Below are 25735 nucleotides of genomic sequence, written 5' to 3'. Positions count from 1 at the left end.
GGATGGTTTACTATTCACAGCGGCGATAACGGTGCGAGTCAGGTGCTGAGTGGTTGTCGATCATTGTCAGCCGCTAGCTTTCATTGCGTGTTGCCACAGCATCATACCTGTTTAGTATATAAAATGTCAGCCTCAGTTTTGATGCAACTCGATGTAGCATTGTGATTGCTCACATTGCTTTTGGTATCTGTGAGTGGCTGAGTTAATTGCTTCAACGAGTCAAGACACTAGTCAACGACGAGAGAAATGTCGGCGAGATGAAAAATGGCCAAGAAGAACCGAGTGTTTGTAAAAGCTAAGTAGTCTACAGGGAGCAGATGAACCTCCGCTGATTCTGCTATGAGTGAATGACATGACCGAATGATTACGTGATGACCTGTGTGTCATGGATATGTCCCTTCTTGATACATGTTACATGATGTTCCATCATTGATAATACCCCGTTCCAAAATACTGATGGTTGGACCACGAAAGAGTTCCGATGGGCCAGTAATAGAGTTCCTGCTGGTGGCGAGGAGAGGCCAGGTGCTGGTTCAGGCTCGATAGCTGTCTGAATAGAGCGCCGCAGAAGTAGCACTCGTATTGTCCGTAGTGAGTGTTGTAGACGTCAGCTGTTGCTTGATAATATACTGTTTGCCGCCACACGAGGACTCTGTTGTAGATAGCGGCATTGGGATCCCTGCCTCTGGCTTCCTGGCGCAGAGTGCCACGGTTCAGAGGTACATTAGGGCAAGCACCTTGCTCCAGATGGTGGACGACGCCACTGGCAGAACTGTAGCGCGCCGAGCAGAAGGGACAGGTGACTCCTGGCACGCTGTAGTAGTGCTGACCACGCTGTCTCATGGGGTTCGACAGCTACTCAAGTCAGTGTTTGTTTATGTCTCGTTGGCCTGCGGTAACAAACCTGGGTAGGGATGTGCGAGCCCGAGAACTGCTGATGATAGTCCGCATAGCGAGATCCGTGGTAGTAGCTGCAGGAGAATCCTTCATGAAGTCTCAGCTCTGTGCGTCCACAGAAGCCAGTGCCGCAGCCGTTACATTCCCAGCAGGGTGGGAAGTGTCCAGTTGCCTCGCAATGCTGGTCCCGAGAGTGTTGTCCTGCAGGGAACTGCCTCTAGCAGGTCCCGCAGGAGTACATGTTCGTGTCAGGTAGTGGTCAAGATGATTTTTAGTGTTTTTTCTTGGAAATGAAGGGGAAGTTGGGAGGAGGATATGAAGCGGACGGGAGAAGATGGAGTTGAGGGGGGGAGGGGAAAGGAGTACCTAGGCACCAGGGAACGGGTTCACGTGACGAGTGAAACCGAGAAAAGGCTGGCAATAATAACTTGGTGGGTGGCCTTAGGGTTATGTCTCGTCCGATATTCCCAAGGCGTGCTGTAGGAGTGAGTGTTTGGCAGTGTTCAGTGAAACCCAGTGCAGTTCAGCAGACGGGAGCCTAGTCACTCAGGCACTGCCAGGGAACTAGGGAGGATATAGGAAGTATCTGGGCTTAAAACCTCTCTGATTGCCTACTAGAGGTACCGTAGACAGGTACTATTACCTAAGGCATACAACTGATACAATATCCCATTCCAAACCGACCTCAGAACAGCGTCTTCCTATCAACGGCCGATTACCCAACCCAAAGCAGAATACACAACATCGATACAAGCATTTCCACCCCCTTATGGCAAAGCTATCATCTTATGCGGATCAACAATAGTAGCAATACTCTTCTGCACCTGCTGAAATCTCATAATCTTACAACTCTCACTCTCAAGGTGATTTATCAGCGCCGCCAACGTCTTGAACTCCTTCCCACAAGACCGCTTCACACAATGATACAAACTCTGCTGATGCCTCGGCGACTCAAGATGCTTCTTCAAGCCAGTCAGGGTCATATGCAGCTTGTGGCATAGATAACACTCGAACGCTTTGGACCAGGGGTTCCACGCGGCAGCTGGGTTGATGGTGTACGTCTTCTCACCGTACCATGCTAGCTCTTTGTTTGTGGTGAGGCTGCGATGGTCGCGGTTCTTGATGTAGCGGTAGAGTTTGTTGCGGTCCATGGGAACGCGAGGACATGAACCTTGTTCTAGATGATGGGATAGACCTGTTGCTGTGTTGCAGGTGGCTCCGCAGAAGGGACATTTCACTGCTGATACGCGGTGAAGCTTGGAGTTTAAATGCTGAACAGATTAGCTACCACTCATTAAACTACTGGGCATGAACTGACCATCCGGAGGCAATTGGCGTTCATAAACTGACGATTGCAGTCCGCGCAATGAAAATGCTGTTCAATCTCATGCTCCCTGATCTCAGCCTGCGTTACAGCTATATCGCCGCATAATTGACACTCAGGTGCATTTCGATGCCAGTGTTGTTCAAGATTCATATGCTGATGACGATCATACTCGTCCTCGAAGCAGTCACTACAGCTATCGCACTCGAATACTGGTGAGGCGTGCCCTGTCACTTGACAATGCTGGTCGCGAGCCTTTCTACCGGTGTAGAAGAGTTTATCGCAGTCTGTGCAGTAGTATGTCATCCTGATTGACGGTTGTGAGCGTTGAAGAGGGTGATTAGTGGCTTGTGAAGGTTTGGGGGTTGGGGCAGCTGTAATTTAATCTCGGGTGAGATAAGTTTCAGGGAAGAGTTTTGGTGGTGACTGTCCATAACAACAATGAAACATGTCCTGCATGTATATACTCATCAGTCGTGTTCTGTCGTACATAGATATACTCTATAATTAATCATACCTTAGATGTACATGATTTGAAGTCGATATTCGGAAATGTTGACAAGTTCAACGTCAAGTAAGACTAAAGTGGTTTGGGAATATTGTCAACTGAGTGGATTCAGGGACGAGACAACAAAGACTATCGCCACTTCACCTGTGCTTCTCCTTCATAGGACGAACAAAAGTATTGTTCACATTTACCGCCGAGATGCTCATAAATATTCCTCAATTATAGGAACCATTGAGATCATGAATCATTACTCGTAAAAAGGACCCTATCCACCATGGCTGACAAGTGGTATCATCATCATCAAGAAACAAAGCAATCCCTTCCGACTCCATGCTTTTCATAACCCATGAGCAATAATAACAAACCAAAGAAATACCGCATTCCTACCCCTCGACGACCATCTCATCCACCATCTTCATAAATCTCTCCCGATACTCCTCCGGATCCGCCGTGATGCTCATCGGTCCCTTGTGCGCTACCTTGTTAAAGATCTTGACAATCTTCGTCAACGCCCTCGCCTGGAAAGCATGTTTCGCCCAGAAAAAGTCCAGAACAACACATCGATACGTCCACTTCCCATCAACATCATCAACACCACTTCGCCAGCGTCCTGCGTCTGATTCCACAACTGGAACTTCCATGCCCTGAGGGTATCGCACCAAGAAGAGAGAGTAGTCCACTGCGTTTCGTGAGGCGAGAAGTGCAGAGTCTGCGAAGAGTAGTGATATAAGCTCTTGCTTGGCTTGGTGTGTTACACGCACTTGGTCGGGAAACTCGTCGACGAGACGCTCTATAACGCTGTTTGGCACAAGAGCACCGTCTGCGATGTCTCGTTCAGGGAAGAAGTAATCGTTGGGCTTGAGGTCGTACGTCTCCCACTTCTTTCCTTCTTCGCCCTTTGGTTTTCCGTAGAGGAGGTTCTCCATGACAATGTGATGTGTCGGCGCAGCACCAATCATACCACCGATACTCGCCTGCGACGAAACCACCAGATCCGTGATCCTGACGAGTAAACTGTGCGGTTGAAACTTCATGTGCCCAATATACGGATCCAGCAACTCCTTGACGAAGAAATCATGCTCAAAGCGTCTTGGGAGCGACTTGATGAGATACTTCTCATTAGCCGTTGTGAAAAACGTAGAACCACTGTACCCTAGATCACCGATGGGTATGAGCTCAGGATTCTCTTCCCCTTCTGTCTGAAAAGACTCATGGTATTCATCTTCATTAAGCTGCCAGACCTCTTTGCGCAGAGCGAGAAAGTCGATGGAGCGATAGCGCGTCAGGAGGAGACGAAAGAGGCGGAAGAAGGCGATTATGGTTTTGATGATGCCCTTCTTTGACTTGCCGTGGCGTTGGCTTATAGCTTTTGCTATTGAGACCGAGATGCGGGATGAACGGATCTTCATGCCTGCGGTTTTTGGCCGTTGGGTGATGGAGTGAAGAAGGGTTTGGCCAATTTTGAGGCTAGAATTTGTGTGTTGTTCGAGAAGCTGTTGGTGGAGGGGTAGTAAGTGAAGATGGTGGAATGAGAGGTTGGTTGGGGAACCTGACGTCACTGTATTGTCAGTTGAGGATCGAGATCGAGACCTTGAGTTCCATGTACTTCCAACTTGTGCAACACGACATGTTTTACAGAGACAAAAATAGACAATTTTCTCAGTAGAAAAAAAATATTATTGTATCAGCGCTGTATATCCAATCCTGTTCATCCCGGTCATTACCGTTCCGTATCTATAGTTCTGTATATCTGTGTATGTATGTGTATAAGAGGAAACCCATCGCTTGCTTTGCGCCAGTCGCTTCAATCCCAGTAACTGTCCAGTATAACAAAGAAAACATAAACTCCAAGCAATTTCCGTTGTTGCTTTTGTATATCCGCTGTAATAAGCCATCCTGAAACAAATGACGCTCTAAAATTATAACCATAATGAAATACAGTAGAAAAATGAATGTGTGTTCAGATCAGAAACTGAACAGCCCACTTCGTCTCTTACCCAAAGGGTAGACGATCAGTGCACTCATGAACAAACCGACACTGATGCCAATGGCAACTTGGATGACCTTGAACAAGACATTGAACGCAGTTCCTTCAAGATTGCCCATTGTGTTCATGTCAGATGCCACCTTTGTTCCGTTCTTGGTAATCTCATCAGCCATAGTGATACTGGCCAGCAGAGAACCTCCTGCTGCTAAACCAGAGGGAACCTGCACGAAAATAGCTGGAAGCATAGCCGCAGCTGCAAGACTGTATCCGACCTTGCGGGGCTTCTTCTCGGGCTCTTGATGTTTCTCTGGTGTTCCAGGTCGAGATTCGGGATCGTTGAGGGTTGGGAGGGACCATGAGTCCGAGTCGATTTTCTTCTTGGTATAACGCGGTCGAACCCTGAGCTTCCACCAGTCGATAAAGTCCAAGTATCCATTCTCGACATGCCGACCCATTCGAGAGTACAAGTTTGCGAGAATACCGATTGTCAAGGCACCCAGCATATTAGAGATTTGGCCGTTTCCTCCAAAGTACTCAGCGCAGTAACTGTTGACCGACCATCCAGCTAAAGCCATCCCGACCATAACAGGGGTTTGCTTCCACTTGGCTTGGTTGATGAGACAGAGACACATGGTGAATCCAGGGACGAAGAGGAAGTACCATTCCCGTCCAAGAGGGTTATCGCAGGTCGAACGACTCGTTGCGTTGCTATCGATCATGCCGTAGAGCGAAGCGCCGATGGTGATACCGTATCCGAGGAAGAGAGTGTAGATGAGAGCGTGGACCATGCGTACACTACCGGCGACGAGGTTATGACTTTGAAGCTCGAGAGAACTACAGAGGACCATATACCCTGGAAGGATCAATGCGATACTACTCTGTGCTAGTGCACTGAAGCAGAAGAGCTTGCCGTTTTGAATAGAACCGAAAGCTCGGGCGAAGAACGACGTGATAAGAGCGGCCGAAACTTCAAAGACGTGGGCGTACAATTCGTTGCTAGGTGCCAAGACAAGTTGAAGAATACCGACGATACATCCAAGAAAGAAGGCAATAGGCAAGTCGATGAACCGGCCCTGGAAAGCGAAGGGCGCAACACAAGCCGATGCGACACCGTATAGGAATACTCGAATCCAGACATTGTATTTATCCTTCCGTGCGTTGACATCGTCGAGCCGTTTCGTCGCTTCCTCAACGCCAATCTTGTCGTGGACAACTTCTTTATAAATGTTGTGTACGTCTCGAAGACGACCGAGGTCAATACCCTGCGGTACACGAACGAGCTTAACCTCAGTGGTATGTGTAGTGCTATCATCAAAGCTGATAATCATGCAACCAGGGAGGTACAAGAACTGAGCTTCGATTTCGAGGACACGCGATGACATGGTCATGTACTCTTCCAACCGATGTGTAGGCGCACCATACATCATAAGAGCCCTGCACAACTTGAGCAGATATCGATGGCGCTGGATAATACCCGCGATATGAATAGTAATCCGAGCCTTGTCTCGCTTCTTCGGGGGCGGCGGCTTCTGTTTAATCTGCTCAGCCCACTTGTCGGAGATATTCGCTGAAGCTGGCGCCGCAAACATGGACGAGGACTTCATCAACTCTGTAAGTGCAAGCGAAGACGTCGAGTGTCTGTTCTTGTGGTAATTGAACAACCCGCTCGTCGGCCGTGAGCGAGGCGGTGATCGGATAGGAGGCGTTCCATTGGATGATCCGGGGCGGGATATAGGTGGTGAGTTACGCGGCGACATGAGTGGTGTCCCCGGGTCCTTGGGGGTGTTCATACCACTACCTGGTGCTCTATCATCGTGATAAAGCTTCAGCAGCGAGGAGAGAATACCGCCGCGGTATTGGTCTGGTCGGGGGACGTAGTCGTGGGCGTATGCTTGTTGAAGAACGGGTGTAGCGGTTCCAGATGTCGGTCCGCCGTTGGGATGCTGTGTGAATAGATCCCGTTTTCCCTTGCGGGTATGAGACCTGACTAGATTCTCAGCCGCAGCGTGATGCTGGAAGCGATCAGAGTTGGCTATTCTTTGTCGAAGGCCGAAGTATTCTGCATCTTCAATGGTGTTTGACCCAGCTGGTGGTGAAGCCTTGGGATTATCATAGTCCTCGATCAACGGCTTAAACGAGGGGACTTCCTCGAGATCAAGCGATCCCCGTCGTGATCCAGGGGCAGAGTAACTCCCCACCGAAACAGCTAACCGATCAGCTCTCTGTCGAGCATCCGCCATAGATCGATACTGTCTCTCCGTAGTCCTCGACTCCGCCTGGTCCGCCTTCTCCCGCTCATTAGGATCATCATAGCTCGTATTTCTCCTCAGCGCAGGTCTCGGCCTCTTTGGTCCTCCATCCGGGGTGTCTGGTGCGAGATTCTGAACCTGTCGTTTCTTCTCTTGCTCAGCGGACAGGATCTTTGTGAGAGCAAGGCTTAGCTCGTAAGCATCCGGTGCATTTGGCGGTAATTCCCCAGGCGCTAGCTTCGGTGAACCAGCTGGTGAGAAGACACCCTCATCCTGACGCTGCTGTCGTGTTTGCTGTGGGCGAGTTGTCGAGTCGCTGCTCTCTCCGGAGGAGTCTTTGCTGGAGTGGAAGCCTACCCGCTTCTTTTCCTTGCGGAGGGGAGTGTGTACCTGGCTAGGTCTCCCGCCGCTGCCACTCCCACTATCATTCTGTTCAGATAGCATAACTAACGAATGGATATTTTTTATGATAAGAAAATATCGGGTCTGGAAATTGGGGGGAAAAGCGAGGTTGCTCTTTGGTTTTAAAGGACTGGGCCCCTCGAGGGCAAAACTGAGTTTGGAGGATTGATCATGTTGTCGATCAAGGGGGGCATGATTTACATACTACTTATTCTGTGTCTGTGTATACTCTCGCTCCGGGGCGAGAACACGAAAAACGAAAACTGGGCCTGTATAGGTTTTTTCCCACCCTTCGCTGTGCTGTAGTGTAGTGTACAGTTCTTGTTGTGGTGGCTACGGGGGCGGCAAACTTGCGTGATAAGGACTGTGGGTCGCCGAGAGCAAGCCCGAGACGGGACATGCCAGGTTTAGCTCACTGATTGACTCTGTCAAGGCGATGATGCTATATAAGTTGATGGATATGATGATGATGGTGTGCTTGGTTCCTTGGTTTCCGGGCCTATAAAGGGCTCGTCATGGCATCCGTGGTACGTTGTTGAGTTGGGTTTGGTCTGGCGATATCATTTTTGGTGTTTTTGCGTCGAGACATGAAAACTGTTTCTTATCTGACACCCATTGAATACCAAAACACTCGTCATACATGATGAAAATTACTTAACACACTGGAATTCTCTTGAACCCGAGCAAACTCTTCTCTTTTCTTCTTCCCTTGCTCAAAACCCACGCAGGCCAATCCTCGCTTTCAGACCTGTCGTCTTGGACCTGTCTCATCATGTCTGCTCCTCGCCCTTCAATTGGTCCGGTTAAAGTGTCTTGGGTTATCATGAAAAAAGAAAGAAAGCAAACGCTCGGATTACTCGTTCGGGGAGGGCGTGGGATGAAAAGCAAGGACCGCCCTCCCTCAGTCACTGCACCCGGGCTGCCGGTACAATAATTAGAAGCCAGACCATCCCAGACCAGAGCTAGACGGGGAGAGCTTCTGAGCTTCCAGCGGGCTTCTTCCACCGCCACGTGCGGGCCGCTGAGACCTTGACGTGCCCTGTGCTTCAGGGGACGATGGCCGATGGGCTCTGCAGCTACAGGACAGCCCTGCAGCGATCGGTTAGGGGGCCGGTTGGGCGCTAGAGACGACTGGCTCTGGCTGACATTTGGAATTGGATTGAGGCTCTCCGACTATTGACAATATTCCCGAGATGGTTTCATTTTTAGTTCACACCATCTTTTTGGTTGCTGAAGAAGACCAGAGAATCACCTTCCACGTTGACCATGCAGGGCTGGCACTTGATCGACACTCTTGGTTGCCTTGATTGGTGTGATTGACATGCGAACTGACGTGCAGATGCAGATACTGACAGAGGCGGTCTCTGTCCTCTCACAATCATAATCGACTGAGGGTTCGTATTCTGACGCGTAATGTTCAGTCGTTGAATGGTGAGTCAGTATCTCGAGTCACTGATCCATATCTAACGTAGCATTCCTTGCAATCACATGTTAGAGTTTAGAGGCTCTTTGGGCTCCAAGTTCCAACCTATCGAGCCCTCCCCTTGCTCAGATGTTGCTCCATTAATGGAGCATATCTTGAGATCCACCCGATACCGGCTTGTCCGGAGCATCCACCATCAGCGGATCATAGCGCCGATAGACAAGAAAGCCAAGCTTGGACTAGAAAGCTCTAGACACGATATCAAATCTGATTTGATTGTCTGCCTGTTTCTAATAATTTCATCACCATCAATAATCTTGTTTCTATTCTTGTAGAGTTCTCACTCGCACCACTAGTAGCTAACCTAGGGGAGGAAAGAAAACTCAGGGCCTTGATCCTAGATGACAAAAGGATTTAGGCAATATAGCCCTGAGCTTAGGATGACTTTTGCTGAAGTTATTTTGACACCCTATATCAAGGTCTGATGTTTTCTTGCCCCCGGAGGCCAACGTACTATGCTATGTATGTACTCCGTACTGCAATACAAGCCTGGTTAGTGCATGATAAGCATCCCCAATAAACAAGCTTCAGTCTCATTGGGTCTACACCTCCCTCGGTCAAGGCCAAACTCACCGAGACAGACGCCCAAGCGCGTTCACTTGACGCGAAGCGAAATAGGTTAGGCCATCACTTACGGATACCTCTCGTTACCCTTGAAGATCTGGGCATCAATAATCTCCCTGCATCACCATTGAAACATCGTCATCTCGCGAAACAACATCCATCACAATGCCAACGTCTACGTACACCATCCCTGATCGCATCGTGCCCATGCGCGTCATCGTCTGTGGCGTCCATCGCACAGGAACGTTGAGTACGTCTACTTCTAGTTCTATCTCAGGGGGTTGATAAGCCCCCCCCTCTCTCTCAACAATTACGCGCGTAATCTACTACCCAAAAAATGAGAGCTGAAACAGACCAAACAGGTATTCGTAACGCTCTGTGGCAGCTTGGTTTCCACGATTGCTACCACATGCAAACTCTCTTCAACAATCCCACCCGCGCCCCTGAATGGGTACGTGCCATGGAAGCAAAGTACGCCGATAAGGGGACCTTCACCCGCGCGGACTGGGACCGCTTGCTCGGCGATTGCCAGGCCGTGTGTGATGTTCCTGCTGCGTTCTTTGGCCCTGAATTAGCGGAGCTGTACCCTGAAGCTAAAGTCATTATCATGAATCGAGACCCTGAGAAGTGGTATGAGAGTGTGCTCAATAGTATATACTTGATAACCACACCAAAAGGGTTCTTGGCTAAACTCACTATGATTTATTGTTTTCTGCTAGATACGAATCTGCAGTATATGGCCAAGTATAGCAGATCGATGAGATCCCTGGTTCAGAAGTATGACCACGGAAATGATAAGGAGAAGGCTATTGCATGGTACAAAGCGCAATACCAAGAATTTCACGACAGAATTCCAGCGGATCGGTATATCGAGTATACCATCACAGAGGGCTGGGGACCGCTGTGTGAATATCTTGGTGTTCCTGTACCAGAAGTTCAGGATCCCGAGACAGGCAAGATGGTCGAGGCACCGTTTCCACACCTCAATGATGGCGAGACGTTTAGAAGGAACAGCAAGGTCATGAAGAAGAAGACCATGCAGAGGGCGAATCAGAACTTACTGGCCGGTGTGGGGAGGTTGGCACTGACAGGTGTGCTGGGATATGCTGGTTATCTGGCGTGGAAGACTCGACTTGGAGGACGTGTTTAGTCGAGCCGGACATGAGTTGAATACCTTGATCAATGAGGGTAGTGTATTTGTATTGTAACATAGGAACTTTCTTATCTTTCTGTCAAGGGCATCCAAGAGTTCAGGCATCAATCAGGTCACTCACATACAAGTTGTGCCAAGGGTAGTATGTTCAACACCAACTGTCGTACATCATCGCTCTTGTTCGTATCGTACTTGTACTAGACCTATCAGCACATCTATTCTCTCCCAAGCTCATGTCCTTCCAATCATCATCAACCCATCATCTGAAGTAGCCTCATGAGCTCCGCAACATCAGCATTACTCGCCCTTGCTCCCAAGTGCCCATCCCTCCTGAACTGCTCCATATTGAACTTCCTCGGCCCCCACAACTCAGACCCATCAACATCGACATCCTCAACATCCTCCGGCTCAACATTCGCTTCCCTCGCCTCCTTGATAATCTTCCCTTTACCTTCGTGTAGAAACTCGTCCATGACTTCGGTGGCCACGTTGAGGAACCTATCATTGCCCACCCCGCGCTCTCGGACATCGGTGCTTCCATGTCCTGCGGCCGTCGAGAAGACATAGCCTACTACAAAGGGGAGCTGGTCCTCCGAAGGTATGTAGTTGAGGAACTTGGGGCCGACTTCGGCGGTGAAGGCACGCTTGAGATCGGTGAGGAAGGACCAGGCGATGTTGTGCATGGTCAAGTAGTCGAAGCTGATACGAGGGATTTCGCTGTTGACGACTTGGGCAAGCTGTTCGATGAGACCACTTGGAGATGTCGGTACTGCCTCGAGCTGGGATCTGTTAGTAAAAGCTTGCTGCATGGACTTTGTGGGACTTACATTGGCCTCCTTGGCCTTTTGCTTCAGGTTCTCTTGTATATGACCCTTGCCATCCATCATTGCCTTCTTACGACCCTCGGTCAAGAGTTCTCCAACAATAGCAATTGTCCAAGGCTCGCGGGCATTATCCACACGGATACGGTTGTCCAACGAGAGAGATACCCAGCCATCAAACTTCATGTTTGGTGCATTGCCTTTATGCTCAGTAGGCTTGGCGCTCCGTCTGTTCGGTGCCCAGTTAGTGAGTGAAGTGCCCAGGCAAAGACAGTAGTTCCTGTAGTAGCCCTCAAGATCCGTGGGGGGGTTTCCAATAAAGAAGCACGGGTTGCCTTGGTATCCCCACAACTCCTCAAGATCCTCCCAAGCTTGGCCTTCGTGAATACGACCCTCCTGTCAGAGGGCTTGGTAGAGCTGTGTAGTAGTCATCAGACCACCGCTGTGCGCAGCAGTCTTGACACCATTGACATGCAGCATAGATCGCATGTCATGGATCAGAAGACCGCAGTGTATAGGGTTCCGACGAAAGAAGTGGAACTCAGAAGACTCTTCACTATCGTGAGCCGCCAAGCCCATCTCCGCGTTTGCCTGGCTTATCTCGAAGATAGGATCGTGATTCCATCGCGTCGCCACTTGAAGCACTTGCTTGCGCTCAGTCGTCTTAGGCAGCTCGACAAGTGCCTTTTGGATCTTCAGACTCTCCTTCTTGAACTGCTCATCACCGCGCCCAACGGACTCTCCAAGACCCTGGACGATTTCGAGATACATCTGAAGAGCCCACGATATCCAGAGACGAGGGTAGTTTTTGGTCTCCCTAAGTGCAGCACCCATGCCGCGGACAAGCTCGTCCTCCACGTCACCTTGACCAGGCTTCGTGGTAAGGAAGTGCATACTCGAAAAGACTTCCATCAGGGCCGACTTGTCCTGATTCCACCTCTCGGTGTTGTTTCTGCCACCGGAGCCGAGCCTCTCGTTATACCAACCGAAGGCGCCGTTGTAGGTTCCAGGCATGATAACGTCATGGTTGTGTTTTACGTAGCTGTCGAAAGACCCATGCTGTTTATAGTCAAGATTTTACCCATGTCGTAAACCGCAAGGTTATGCATGGTGCCTGGGCCTTTCATGTCCTTGTCAATACCCATCGCCTGACAAGCTGCGTCGAAGCACTGATGTGCGAAGATAGCCGTTCCGCCAAACTCGTCCATCAGCTTCTTGATATCCGCTTCCATGCTGTGAGCAAACTCAAATGCTGTGTTGGTAGCTAGAGCCACAGCGGCGAGGTCAAGTTCACCACTGGCGTACTTCTTCCAGAGCAAATGGATCTCCTGGCTGAGATAATCGTAGTCGCGGAGAAGAGCGGCGAAGGCGAAGAAGGCGTCTTCCCAGGTGACCTCTTCCTCAACGGTGTATTGAGTCTCAGGTTCAAGTGTAGGCATGATGTCAGGGGCGTTGAGGAATTCCTCAGAAGGAGTGTAGACGTTGAGGACGTCAAACATGCCCTTGGCGGGGTGGTTCGTCTTGACATCTGTCTTCTTGTCGAGGTCGTCTGGCTTGAAAAGACCAGCTTCCATGATTGGTTTGAGATAGCCGCGGACCTTCTCAAGGACCTCGACGAAGTGAGAGTGAGTAGCATCGGAGCGATGATCCCTTTTTGCACCGCTGTCTGCTAGTTTCTGAGAGAATGAACGTCGAACTATGAATCCATCAGCATCACTAGAATCAACATGTTAAATGTGTTTAGCATACCACAGATGCCTCTTTCCAAAGCAATAGCAGTCTTGTGAGGAACTTCAACGGCATTGGTGTCAGCCACATGTTTAGCCATAGCCTCAAAGAGTCCCTAACTCTGATGATGTATTTCCTTGTGTTCGGGTCCTGCTTCTCTTGTTTTTTCTTGTTCTTAGCTCTACTAGGACCTTTGCCGTTTTCATTTCACTTCTTCTTCTTTTTCTTTGCGGCATCAGCAGAGGCTCCACCATGTGAAGCCTCAGCTTCATAGCTGTGCGCTTTAGCAGTGTTGGCTAGCCATGTTGCTACAGAGTCTGTGTCGGCTTTGTATTGTTGGTAAATGCTCATATAATCTGGAGAGAACATTTTGAGTAGACTTGAATTTATTTGCCGATTCTGTTGATATTTGAGGTTGAGGCTGAGTCCAATGTTGATGTTGATGTTGATGGGTTGTTGAGATGTGGACAGTCTCGTTGCTACAACGAAGGTTGACTACCAAGGTTGGTACCTACCTAACAAAAAGCAATGCCGATTTCCCCTGAATACGGATTTATTAAATTCCGCATGAGGTAGTTATACTTTGTCTGACCATCGAAAGCCATGCTTCAAGTTACCAATCACAATATTCTGGTATTTTCTCGTTCAAAATGATAAGAGACCTCGATTTCTAGTGTATCTCGGCAGTCGATGGTGATTTATGAGGGTCACGAACCAGCATCGGCAGTCAGTAACTAATGCGACCACTCCACAACCCACCAACTACGCCTACATCCGGGAATAAACAAGATATAAATAGATCTCAAATAGCAGCATCCATCATTCGAAGATCAGATTCACACAAAACAGCATAAACATCGAGAACAAACACAGAATAACCCCCCCCCCCCCCCCACGTCAAATGCACGTGAGGAATATGGCCTGCAGTGGCCCGTTGCGCCTCTCCCAAGACCACAATCAGATCACGACGATCACCTGCCCTCCCCCCTCAAAAATATTCCATCAATTAAAACGCCCAATTCCCGAGATCTCGTTCTAGCGTTGTCTCTTCTCTCAGCTCTGCTGCTCCCTCCCCCCCACGCTCTCTCTCAGCATTCCTCTCTCTGAGTGTTACACGGCAATTGGCGGGTGCTATTGGACAGGCTGGACGTGGGGGTTGGAGTAAGTCAGGCGACTTGTGAACGGACGGTACCTGCTTTTGCGAGGATGATCGCTGTTTTGTTTCTGTTTGTGGTCTCTGTGATGGATGGCAGCCTTTACAATATGCTCGACATCTTTGCTTCCATTTCGTAAAGGTGGCGTTTGTGTAACTCTCCGTGTAAGTGCTCCCCTCTCAGACGTCCCCCGTATTCATCCATTGAAGCCCTCAATTGCAGTGGAAAACTGCCGCTGTAGACCCCCACGATCACTTCAGGTCTCTTGACTCGCGTGAGGTCACCGGTTCGGCCCGGAGTCTCTCGGCCGGAGCTCAGCGGATGTCTTTGTCGTGTCTCTCCCCCGCCTTTTCACCACGTACCCAGGGATCCGGACCTAACCCCCACGCTTTTCGAACCATGCCTCTCTCGAACTCAAGTGCCTGAGCCTGAGCCTGAGCCGCCTGAGCAATGGGCTACCTCATGACGAGGACGCCACTCTTATACCTAGTCCTTGGTTGGACATAAAAGAGCAGCTGACGCCAGCCTCTTTGAGCATTGCCTCTTCATCATTCTTCTCACTGCTTTTCTTGTTCTTTACTTGTATAGAAGAGAGACTGCTTGCTGCGTGTAATCTGCTTGCACTTATATACTTTACACTCATATTATATCATATCATACCACATGCCTTCGACACTGCTTGAATCTCCCACCATGGGTTCCCCCAAGGCTTCTCAACTGCGCCTCGGCGATGGCGTATACGTCCCTACCCTTGCATTCTTCACTCCCGAAGACGAGGTCGATGCTTCAGCTACTGAGAAACACATCATCAAGCTTCTCGAGTCAGGAGTAGCTGGCATTGTTGTTCACGGCTCCAACGGAGAATGTGCCCACCTCTCTCCTTCAGAACGAACCACCATCATCCGCGTTGCCAGAGATACCATCTTCCACGAGGGAAGTGGTAGCCGTGTTCCTCTCATCGCAGGCTGTGGTGCTCAGAGCACAAGGGAGACAACAGAACTGTGTGAAGACGCTGGCAAGGCTGGTGCCACTCATGCCCTGGTCCTACCTCCAAGCTACTACGGCGGACTTCTCCCCGATGATCTAGTCATCCAGCACTACTACGCCGTTGCAGACAAGAGCCCAATTCCTCTTCTGGTGTACAACTTCCCTGGCGCCGCAGCTGGCCGAGACCTCTCATCCGATACGATCCTCAGCATCGCCAAGCATCCCAACGTCGTAGGCGTCAAGCTCACATGCGGCAACACCGGCAAGCTCGCCCGCATCGCAGCTGACTGCCCCGAGGGATTCTGGGTCGGAGGCGGCAGCGCAGACTTCATCCTGCAAGGCCACGCCGTCGGAGCCAACGGCACCATCTCAGGCCTCGCCAACCTCTGCCCCAAGGCATGCGTCCGCATCACAGAGCTCGCAGAGGAAGGAAACTGGAAAGAAGCCCGTCAGCTGCAAGCCAAAGTGGCCAAGGCCGACTGGACGGCGATCAAGACTGGGTTCGTTGGTGTAAAGGCAGCGCTGGGACACTTTTCCGGGTACGGGGGCGAACCTCGACGACCTTGCGTGGCGCCATCTCAGAAGGATCTTGATACTATTGCACAAGGGTTCCAAGAAGTAATGGATCTTGAAGTTACCCTCTGAAAAACAAAAGCATGTTTTTGGCTCGGGGGGACAAAAGCAGGTTGCATTGGGCGGTGACGACGTTGATGATGACGATACCTGTTATTTCGATCGAAGCAAAGCACGGAGATGGTGTTGTGGCGTTGGGCATACACTACACTACACAGCCATCAATCATATCAGGCTGTTCTGTAGCAATAATTTCTCTGTACATAAAAGAATACCAATTAATGCTTGAAGCATATACCTACCTACATACATCATATGCCTGATTACCCCATGGAAACTACCATTCCCCGCAAAGTGGCCATATTTTTCCAACAATCCCACGCATGTGCAGCAGAAGCCGGTGAAGAAAAGGATGTGTCTCGTGGTCGATTATGCGTAGCCAATGGGGAGTGAAAGATGGTGAGGAGCACGCTGGACATTGCCGCTTTGGGGTGATGATGCTTACACGGGGTGTCGGATGTTCAATAGGTACAGGCATAGTCTATGCTGGGTGTGTTTGCTGAGAGGGAGAGACATGCGCTTGGATGGGGATTGTCAATCGTGGGGAACCCCGCAGTTGGATCTGGATGTGGAGTTGACGCTGTGAAAGAGCAAGTAAGAGAAGCTGAGTTTGTAATGGTGTTGAAGGCCTCGGAGGGAGCCCGAAGCCTGTAGTGTCCCTGTACTTGGTACTGCAGGCCATGCACGTTCAAATCAGGTATTGTACGAGCTTAGAAGCAGTGATATACATGCAGCACAACTGAACAGGCAGTGAGAATACACTCCCGCCAAGAATCACAAGCAATTCCATTCATGAGGGGGAACAGCATGAACAGGTCATAAGATGAACCCAGAAAATACATAGCCAGGCAAAGAGGAGAATGTGGAGATGGCTAACAAAGTGCCCGATTCGTTCGTGTGGAGAAGCGTGGGGGTTTAAAAGCACTCGGGTGTAGCTCCCGGGCTCAAGCTAACATTGAGACGGTGAAGGAAAAGCGTATGTTGTCGGTGGATTTCGGGCCATTGATGAGCGAGATCATGCCATTGAGTTTAGATATGTAACAGTATTGGGGGGTGTGTCTATGCTATGAGGGTCTAGAAATCGGCTGCGTCAAAGTTGCGGATCAGGTCGTAGTAAAACTTGACAATGTCCATGTGCGACTCAATCCTAATCCTCTCATCGACCGTGTGAATATTCTCGGATCCGCGCTGTCGACTCGGTGTCCAGCGGTAAATATTTGGCGACAAGTCTATAACCTATTAGCAGATTCCCTCTCCTCGTATAACGATGTACTTACTGAGGTAATGTCTCGTGTCAGTATTGCCAGTCATGATTTCACCAACAGGTACGACCTTTCCGCCGTCAAAAGCAAAGCTATGCTGGATTGTGCCAGAGAAGATATCCCAGATTGGGCCGCTGGTAGGAGATACGGGTGTTGTGACTGAGTTGCGAATCGCTGTGAGTTTGAGATGGCCGTCGTAGTCGAATCCAGATTCCTTCTGAGACTTTGCGTCATCCTCGTATGCGCTTAGAGTGAGGTTGTACTTTTGAATAACAGCGTCAATGTTCTTGACGAACTGCTCCTGTACCTTGTCGAGACTGTCTTGGGGTGCAACTCGGTAGTTGACACCGAGGTTGACAACTTCAGGCATAGCGTTGATCTTCTGACCGCCGCGAATAATATCAACGGCCTGTGTCGTTTGAATAGTGAATTTGGCCATGGGATCAAGATGAATAAGCTCATCCTTTAGCTTGTCAAGATCGTCTTTCTTCAGAAGGTCATGGAGTTTGGTGTGTGAGTCAGGAGAGTGACGTGCCAAGCAGACAAGATGGTTGTATACGGGACTTCCCTTAAGGATAGCAGGTTCATAAGGCTTGGACTCGAGAGCAGAGATGACCTCAGCCATGATACCAATTCCGGTGTGAGGGTGAGGGATAGAACTGTGACCGCCCTTGACGCGAAGTTCAGCCCAGATATCAATGGCGCCCTTCTCCTGCACGGAGGGAAGAACGTAAAGAGTATCGTCAATGAGCTGAATTCCCGAACCGCCCTCATCCAATATGAATGGAATACCGTTGTCGCCATATCTCTCCGTTAGGAACTCGCCGATCTTGGCAGCGCCTCGAGGACCAGAGCACTCCTCATCAAATCCAAACGCCAGGATTACAGTACGCTTAGGCTGCCACTTCGTCTCAGTGAGCAAGGTCTCAATGGCTGACATGAGAGCTGTGAGACTGTTCTTATCATCCGATGCTCCACGTCCCCAAAGCCACTCTCCGTCAAAGTAGGCGTCGAAGGGAGGATGCGTCCATGTCGATGGGTCAGGAACGGGAACAACATCTTGATGCGCTGCGAGAAGATACGGCTTGAGTGAAGAGTCGCTTCCGGTAAATGTATAAACAAGACCAAACTTGTTGATCTTCTCCAGCTTTGCATATTTATGTCTAAGTCTGGTCAGTAAAGATCTGTAAATTGAGTTTGGTGGCTTACATGGCTGGGTACGTCTTTGCCAGGACATCATGTAAATCATAGAAAGGCGCCCAACGTTCGTCTTTGTCAACATCACCAAGATCGTCATAACAAATTGACGGAACGCGCACAATTGCTTGATGGCGCTTCACCTGCTTATTGAAAGCATCTTTCGAGTCGAATAGTTCATTGGCAGAAGGGAGACCATCGTTTCCAGGTGAGAGCACAGGCGGCAAATCGCACTTAAAGTCATGCTCGCTCTGACCAATGGGCTTCTGAGATCCGAAAGGACCGAGACTGAAGCCTGAAGCTCCAGCTACAGTTGCCAAGACCGCGAGAGACTTGCGCACCATTTTGAAGGTATTTGGTGCAGAATTGGAGATGTCGAGGGAGGATTTGTGAGGTGAAACGGGCGGGGAATAAAGACGTGATGATGGAGTCGGTAGCTAGCACGACATCGGCGCCGATGCCGAGGCCGGAGCCGGTCGAGATAACGGTCGCTAAAAGTGTTCCCGATGAGGAAGTTGAGGTAAAGAACTTTTGATTGAGGATTTTCGGGGGTAAATTTGTGTTGATCAATGGGTTCGTTGTTATTCCCGGGTGTATATGGGGCTTTTCTTTGATTGCCGATGATGTATCCGTATATAATGTGAATTGCAGAATCCATCGACACCGACCCTCGACAATACCTGGGCTCTCGTCCCGGTTTGTTTACGGTGGTGGGCATGCGATTGAGACTGACTTGAAGATTTGTTTTGCTTATTAAAATGGAAGAACCCGTTTTTAGCACCTTTCGTCAGTTCGCTTGGGATTGGTTGTTGTATCGCTTTAGACTGCGTGGTAGCCGGCAGTCGTTGCTAGTGGATCAGGTAGATGGTCTTCAAGTGTAGAGGAGATGGAGGATACAGGCTCCTAGTTAGCAATAGTAGTTAGCCAGTGTACCTAGTATAGACAGTTCAGTCAGAACCAACCTCTACACTTGGGTCTACACTTGGGCGGGCAATGGCTGGCGCCTCCTAGTTTGAAGGCCCAGCCGTGTCACCGCCATCACCATCATCACCCTTGCGATCCTCCAGTCGCTTTCCCAGCCATGCTTCAAAGGCGGCGAAATGCGGAATCTTGTCCCATTTGTTGCAAAACGCCTTCAGTTCAGCGTAGTGCTCCCCAAGCCAGGCCTCCTCCCTTTCAATCCCGGGTTTATACACGGGCTTCAGAAGGACCAGTTCCGACCCGAGTTTCGAGTAACAGACTGGGCAGAGATACGGGGGTGTCTCGCCCGCCTGGCGCATCCCACTCACGCCCTGCATGAGACAGGCGTAGTAAGTACAGTTCCGTAGCCCGAAACAACGGGCAGCTTCCCGAGACACAGCAACGAGAACCCGTGCGAACCATAGGTACGAGAGATCCTCCATTGAAGATGGCTGACCAGCTTGGTTGGCAGCTTTGATCGCAAGGCCGAGCGCAGAGTCACCGGGCGGTTTACCAAAGGCCTTGAAGGAGAGGTGGTTTCGAGTGTCCACGTAGGACTGGCAGTGGCTCGCCGGCCACCTATGCAACCGGTCGATGCCTGTCATCCTATCGAAACATGGATTACGACGGAATGTCGACACGATTGCCACTCCATCCTCCACCCATACTCTCTCTGTGATGTAGCTTCCCTCTTCCTCTTCGTAGAGGTCATGGTTTAACACCATGACTACTGAATGAGCTGGTTCGGCTTTGATCTCCGCAAGAGCAGTCCTCAAGTCAGAGACGTTGAGCTGCATCTTTGACAGCCCATCCGGCGACGGGCGGTGTCGTACCTCAAAGGTATCCCTGCCATCTTTGCCTCTGAAGCCGATGACTGATGTCTGGGGAGTGTCCTCAAAGTGGACACGCCTCCGTCCTTTGATCAGTTCAAAGTGTGCAGTGTGGGCGAATTGGGATATTGGCATTGTGGTAAAGAATGCACGTAGGTAAATGATCAGTTGTTTATACTGCTTTAATGTCCAGGTCCAACGATCTGGACAAGGGGGGAAGCCTGGCGGTAGGACAGGGCTCGCCCAGCTTCTCATTTCTTCGGGTAGTCGTTTCACGCTCGGGGGGCCGAACACATACATCTTCTTCCTGGTCGATATTTCCTGGAAGCGCTTTTGTGTAGGTTCACTGGCGAACCAGTCCTTGCAGGGCTGCCCCTGCTCCTTTGGGTGTTCTGCTAGGTGATCACCAGGTAGCACCAGAGGTCCTGGGAAGGTTTGTTCGTCATGCATAGGGTCTTCCTTGGCGAGGTATACCCCCCTGGCCAGTCTGCTGGTTTTCGACATTGCCAGTGTCCTCTGCTCAGGAGATGGTCGCACGAATCCTGCGTTCGCTGCAGCAGAGCTGCAGTTCACGTAGACGGCTTGGTGGTCGCAACTATCCGACATTTTGGCAAGGAGTGGAAGTAGAAGGGGAAGGGGTAGGAGGAGCGAAGAGGGTGTATTGACAAGAACTGGTAGTGGCCAAGATTGCTTAAGTGAGACTGGTTCAGAAAAATAAAAGGCAGCCTGCAAGATAAAAACAAAAGAGTAAGCAATCGTTCTAAAATCTATCATAGGCCTCAGTAGTATAGCCAGACTTCTTTTTTAGGGAGTCTTTTTTCCTGGCTGAGGATTAAATGACTTACCTTGAATAATGAACGGTAGACGCGAGATTTTTTGAAAATCTTTCCAATCTTCGCAGACTTTTTGTGATCAGTGAGACTGAAATTTGTGTAGAAAGAAGATGGATGCGAGAGGGAGGTTGACTTGGCGGGGCACTGGCAAGGCAAGTTGATGCCGAGCGAAGTGAGGGTCGGTGCCTCAGGCGGAGGGGAACAATAACTGCTAGGCTTCGTTCACCTGCAGAAGTGATGGGCACTAGCCTACGAGAGCCTGGGACTGTATTCTTTTGGACTAGATATCGCGTTGATTGTCCTCGGGGAGCGAGTGTCAATGTCATATTATACAGCATGAACGCTCCCTTCTCAATGTAGTTGGTGGACGCCGAAGAGGTCAAGACGGCAGAGACATGCATTATAGTCCCTCGATGATCTTTAGCTTTCCGTCATGTTGCTGGAGATATTTCGTGCATAATACAACAGCCATGCTGCATCTCCTTCGTACAATTCCAACCTCAACGCCAAAGACATCGCAACAGGGGATAGTACATAGATCTCCTTTTCCAAAAAATACTAGCATACAATGAACAATTCTCTTTGACACTGGTTTCTTTGACGTCTTGCTCAAAGAGTTCTTTTTACTATCATTGTGTTCTGCTGTTCAGTCCGTTTGTTTACCACGCCGACCCCCCTGTTCGCATGCTATTGTTCACTCTAGCTTTCAAAACATTTCCCACTACCAACATCTCGATGGAATCCAAGTGTTCCAGCATGAACATTTAAATAACGACACGCCTTCATTTTCGTACATCTCATATTCAAGCTTCATCTGCACCTATTGAAAATCACTTCAATCTTATGCTACAAACACAAAGCAACATCAATTTCTTGTTCCAATTCTTATGAGCCACTATATGCTCCAGCTACTATACCACAACACATATTGTCAGTTCAGAGACATTGTTCTATACTCTCACGATCCTCCCTAACATTGTCAGCACCAAGATATCCCCTTACCACAATACACCATGCCTCCTCGTTTCCACTCCCTCCCACCCGAGATCCAGGACATGATCCTACAAGACGTCTCCCGAGAACCTTCGACCGTCCCTTACGCTGTGGTCTGCAAGTCGTGGCAGGATTTCTTCGAACGCAAGAATTTCAGGTCGTTGGCTATCACCAAAGATGACCTGCGCTGCCTCTCACGATACCTGGTACCCCGACGCCAAGGTTTCGTCAAACACATATGGTATCGAATTTATCTTCCCAATTCCAACCCCAGGATTTCAAACAAAATCAAGAGGTCCGAAAAACCCAAAGTAACACTCCGTGCAGACAAAGTGTTTACATACTCCATATTTGGACTCTGGGACATCATCTCTCTATGGAACCCAGAGAATCGAATCACTCTTGAGCTAAGTGTATTCGCATTTGATGATTGGATTGGTATGCTGCGGCCAGATCGTATCTTTGAACTGGATCTTGCTGCATACAAGGTCCACAAGAAGTCCGAGTCAAGAGAACCTTACCATTACGACAATCCTCATGGGCCTTACACTGAACAATACGGCTATTGGGGATTGCCGAGTGCTGACCACAGGACACGGGATTACTGGAACGCTTGTAGGCGTAACCTCATAGGTTGGAGGGATGTTCAACTCACCACAGCACAACGCGCAGATGATATACCATACTACAAGAAGAAGAATGCCATACTCCCTCGCGTCCCTATTGTTTCCAAGTTTCTGATCCGCAACACGCAGTTCCGTCGAATCTATCCAAAAACGCTAATTCACATGTTCCAAAGTTTTAAGAACCTTGAAGATATCACGATCAAGCGGTGGGCCTTAGTTGGCGCCGATGAAGAGACGGATTGGACTCGGCTTGCCGCCCAAGCCTTTGCCGAGAGACTCCCAGCTTCAGTCAAGACACTATCCATCAACGGAAGAAAAGCCGTGGCGTTACAAGATTGGGCTTCAAGCGATGTCAAATTGAGAGATGTGTTAGGCAAACGCTTCCGCCAATACTCCAAGAACCTAGAGCACATGTGTGTAGTGGACATCATCGATGCCGAAGATTTCTTCAGTCTTTTTACTCTTTTCGACTTGGAGGAGGACTTGGAATCGTTGATAAAGTGGTCTCATCTCGAGACACTCACACTATCAACAGATTTATTCGAGACGCGAGAGCGAAAAAGGATAGAGACATTGCTGTACTCTGCGGCGAGGGCAGCACGAACGATGCCAAAACTTCGAACACTAGAAATCAGAAGCAGCAGAGACGCGCAGTGCTTCTTCCGGTACAATATAGTCGAATCTATAGCAGAGATAACGTGGTCAGGGCCAGTTGTCGATAGTACCAAAATTATGAAGGAGTGGGAAAAGACATCTGCCTGGAGAGACAATTATGACGTAGTAAATGACTTTTGAGTATATAAGGTCAGTTAAAGGGCATATAAAAAGCAATGGCTAAAACTGGTTCTAAAGGAATATACATCGATGAAAGCGATGATTGAGATACGATGAAAGGAGGAGGAATGCATTTACAAGGTTATATATAAGGAGGTTCGTTTCAAAGCGTCGAATCGTGTTCACGATACCTGTCATATTGAGCAATTAGATAAAAACAGCAATGATAATTAATCCCATATCTTAAGCCAGACTGGCTAACTCCGTATAATAACTAGGTATACAGTGACAAACCCATAATGAACGCCGCTTATGCATCCAGTGCTTACATAAATCCATCCCATGTAGCCCCCCTCTAAGCATCGATCTGCTCAACACGAGAGTCCTCTCCAGAGTGAGACTCGCTATTTCTACCCTTGTCATTTCCACGGAAGACAGCCTCATCTCGCTGGTCACGGGTGATGTATCCAGGTGGAACCCACTTGTGACTGTTCCAAGGTTTAAGACCCTCTTGACCGTACATGAGATCGACATTCTCCAGAGTGAGTTGTCGGGACTCGAAGAGGAAGAACCAGACGAGAAGAGCGGCGGCTATGTTGGCAGCAACGAGGACGAAACCGAAGGCATAGTTAATGGCATCGGCTGCAATTGGAGAGAGGAAAGCAATCATGACTGTTATAGTTGTTAGAGGAGATTGTCACGCCAAGAAAATGCCATTACTTACAATTGCCAAGCCAGTTACCGGCAGTAGCGATAGAGGCTTGCTTCGCACGAGTACGGAGAGGAAAGGTCTCTCCTATGACGACCCAAGCCATGGGACCCCAGGTACTGGCGAAAGACGCAATAAACATGCACGCGCAGACAATAAGAACGATACCGACTGTGCTGTTATTCACAGGGTCAATAGCTGTACCGATCGAGGCAAAGACGCAAAGCCAAGCAGCTTGCCAGATGGCACCGATGAATAGAGGCCAACGACGTCCAAATCTCTCGACGAACCAGAGACCAGCGAAGGTAGTAGCAACATTGACAGCACCCAAGATGAGCTGTGTCTGGATGGGGTCCTCAATCCCAGCAGAATTGAAGATGGTAGCTCCATAGTAGAAGAAGTAGTTGACACCGGTCCACTGCTGAAGGAAGTGGATGAAGAAGCCGAGTAATGTACGCCAGACAAGCTTGGGAACCGAGCTCCTGGGGTCGAAGCACTCGAGCCAGCCGCCCTGGCCGACCTGCTTCTCCTTTTCAAGGATGCCTCGCATTTCTCTCAGATCGTCCTGGACGAGAGGGTCTTGCAGATCCTTCTTCTTGCCGCGAAGACGTCCGAGTGAGAGCTGAGCACCCTCCCAGTCGCCCTTGGAAGCGAGCCATCGAGGAGACTCGGGGACAACCAGGATACCGATACCGAGAGGGAGAGAGAAGCCAATGCCGAGGCCAATGACGATTCTCCAGGATGCGTCGCTAGTATCAATTTTCTTCATACCGAGACACACTATGTTGGAAACCAGGATACCGATTGTGATCATGAGTTGGTAGGAGGCGACGACAGCACCGCGGATTTCGCGAGGGGCGCATTCGGACTGGAACATGGGAACACCGACGGAAAGGTTACCAACACCAAGACCAGCAACAAATCGACCAATCATCATATGAACCCACGATTGCATCGCCGTGATCTGGATGACATTACCAATAATGAACAAGGCGACTCCGAAGGTCATGCTCTTGCGGCGTCCCCACCAGTCGGATGTGCTGAAGTCATGTCAGTTGCTTGTTGTATTGGGCTGCGCGAGGGTCAAGGAGACGTACTATGCACCGGATAGAGCACCGATCAAACTTCCAATGCTCATGAGACTAACCATGGTCGATTGGATGATAGGCACAAAGGCCTTTTCGTTTTTGGTCTCGTCGTAACCGGTTGCGAAGCGCATAATGAAGTCGCGGAAGAGGAGCATAGAACTGATCTGCCCAGTATCGTAACCGAAAAGGAATCCGCCGATGGAAGTGATGACTCCCAAAAGGATGGCTTCTATGCCGCAGTCGGCGCCATTGACCTTGATAGACCTTGAGAGCGTTAGCTGTGATCGAAGCTGAGTATAGAGGAAGGATCGTAGACATACCTATGACCAAGCATGGTTGCAATGGTGTCGACTGTGTCGCAGGTGTGGTGAGAAAAAGAATACAATAAAACTAGAATAAATCTCTGTTTCCAAAAGGCATAGAAAAAAAGGAGGGAAGACGAGGTCTTTTATTCTTCAGATCCAAAGACCAAGACCAAGACCAAGACCTGGGGTACCTATATAAAAGAAGAAAAACAGAAACAGCCCTGCCTGCCCCATAAAGACTATTAGGTAGGGGAAAAGGGCGACAGTC

At 49.6% G+C, this 25735-nt stretch overlaps 11 protein-coding genes; 3 read left to right on the top strand and 8 right to left on the bottom strand.

Moving 5' to 3' along the window:
- Positions 1–426: 426 nt before the first annotated feature.
- Positions 427–2527, bottom strand: FFUJ_05086 (uncharacterized protein; the record flags this gene model as incomplete). XM_023571550.1 has 4 exons in its annotated part: positions 427–855; positions 905–984; positions 1754–2168; positions 2216–2527. The coding sequence occupies 4 exons, from the start codon at positions 2525–2527 to the stop codon at positions 427–429; spliced, it is 1236 nt and encodes a 411-aa protein (XP_023425837.1).
- A 585-nt stretch (positions 2528–3112) lies between these two features.
- On the bottom strand, positions 3113–4138 carry FFUJ_05087 (uncharacterized protein; the record flags this gene model as incomplete). The annotated part of the gene is made up of 1 exon (XM_023571549.1): positions 3113–4138. One exon carries the CDS (start codon positions 4136–4138, stop codon positions 3113–3115), a length of 1026 nt encoding a protein of 341 aa, XP_023425836.1.
- Positions 4139–4694: 556 nt separating this feature from the next.
- Positions 4695–7409, bottom strand: FFUJ_05088 (related to PRM10 Pheromone-regulated protein; the record flags this gene model as incomplete). The annotated part of the gene is made up of 1 exon (XM_023571548.1): positions 4695–7409. One exon carries the CDS (start codon positions 7407–7409, stop codon positions 4695–4697), a length of 2715 nt encoding a protein of 904 aa, XP_023425835.1.
- A 2170-nt stretch (positions 7410–9579) lies between these two features.
- Positions 9580–10564, top strand: FFUJ_05089 (uncharacterized protein; the record flags this gene model as incomplete). XM_023571547.1 has 2 exons in its annotated part: positions 9580–9664; positions 9777–10564. The coding sequence occupies 2 exons, from the start codon at positions 9580–9582 to the stop codon at positions 10562–10564; spliced, it is 873 nt and encodes a 290-aa protein (XP_023425834.1).
- Positions 10565–10818: 254 nt separating this feature from the next.
- On the bottom strand, positions 10819–11574 carry FFUJ_05090 (uncharacterized protein; the record flags this gene model as incomplete). XM_023571546.1 has 2 exons in its annotated part: positions 10819–11346; positions 11395–11574. The coding sequence occupies 2 exons, from the start codon at positions 11572–11574 to the stop codon at positions 10819–10821; spliced, it is 708 nt and encodes a 235-aa protein (XP_023425833.1).
- A 213-nt stretch (positions 11575–11787) lies between these two features.
- Positions 11788–13216, bottom strand: FFUJ_05091 (uncharacterized protein; the record flags this gene model as incomplete). XM_023571545.1 has 3 exons in its annotated part: positions 11788–12447; positions 12483–13084; positions 13138–13216. 3 exons carry the CDS (start codon positions 13214–13216, stop codon positions 11788–11790), a joined length of 1341 nt encoding a protein of 446 aa, XP_023425832.1.
- A 1747-nt stretch (positions 13217–14963) lies between these two features.
- On the top strand, positions 14964–15902 carry FFUJ_05092 (related to dihydrodipicolinate synthase; the record flags this gene model as incomplete). Its single annotated transcript, XM_023571544.1, has 1 exon — positions 14964–15902. One exon carries the CDS (start codon positions 14964–14966, stop codon positions 15900–15902), a length of 939 nt encoding a protein of 312 aa, XP_023425831.1.
- A 1062-nt stretch (positions 15903–16964) lies between these two features.
- Positions 16965–18693, bottom strand: FFUJ_05093 (related to CPS1-Gly-X carboxypeptidase YSCS precursor; the record flags this gene model as incomplete). XM_023571543.1 has 3 exons in its annotated part: positions 16965–17119; positions 17168–18315; positions 18362–18693. 3 exons carry the CDS (start codon positions 18691–18693, stop codon positions 16965–16967), a joined length of 1635 nt encoding a protein of 544 aa, XP_023425830.1.
- A 663-nt stretch (positions 18694–19356) lies between these two features.
- FFUJ_05094 (uncharacterized protein) lies at positions 19357–20745 on the bottom strand (the record flags this gene model as incomplete). The annotated part of the gene is made up of 1 exon (XM_023571542.1): positions 19357–20745. The coding sequence occupies one exon, from the start codon at positions 20743–20745 to the stop codon at positions 19357–19359; it is 1389 nt and encodes a 462-aa protein (XP_023425829.1).
- Positions 20746–21985: 1240 nt separating this feature from the next.
- On the top strand, positions 21986–23386 carry FFUJ_05095 (uncharacterized protein; the record flags this gene model as incomplete). Its single annotated transcript, XM_023571540.1, has 1 exon — positions 21986–23386. One exon carries the CDS (start codon positions 21986–21988, stop codon positions 23384–23386), a length of 1401 nt encoding a protein of 466 aa, XP_023425828.1.
- Positions 23387–23720: 334 nt separating this feature from the next.
- On the bottom strand, positions 23721–25496 carry FFUJ_05096 (related to low-affinity hexose transporter HXT3; the record flags this gene model as incomplete). XM_023571539.1 has 4 exons in its annotated part: positions 23721–24037; positions 24090–25114; positions 25172–25426; positions 25483–25496. The coding sequence occupies 4 exons, from the start codon at positions 25494–25496 to the stop codon at positions 23721–23723; spliced, it is 1611 nt and encodes a 536-aa protein (XP_023427144.1).
- Positions 25497–25735: the final 239 nt, after the last annotated feature.

The sequence above is a fragment of the Fusarium fujikuroi genome, chromosome FFUJ_chr02 (assembly GCF_900079805.1).
Source record: "Fusarium fujikuroi IMI 58289 draft genome, chromosome FFUJ_chr02".
Taxonomy (NCBI): domain Eukaryota; kingdom Fungi; phylum Ascomycota; class Sordariomycetes; order Hypocreales; family Nectriaceae; genus Fusarium; species Fusarium fujikuroi.
The sequence above is the reverse complement of the archived record's forward strand: the minus strand, read 5'-3'. Positions and strand labels throughout refer to the sequence as shown.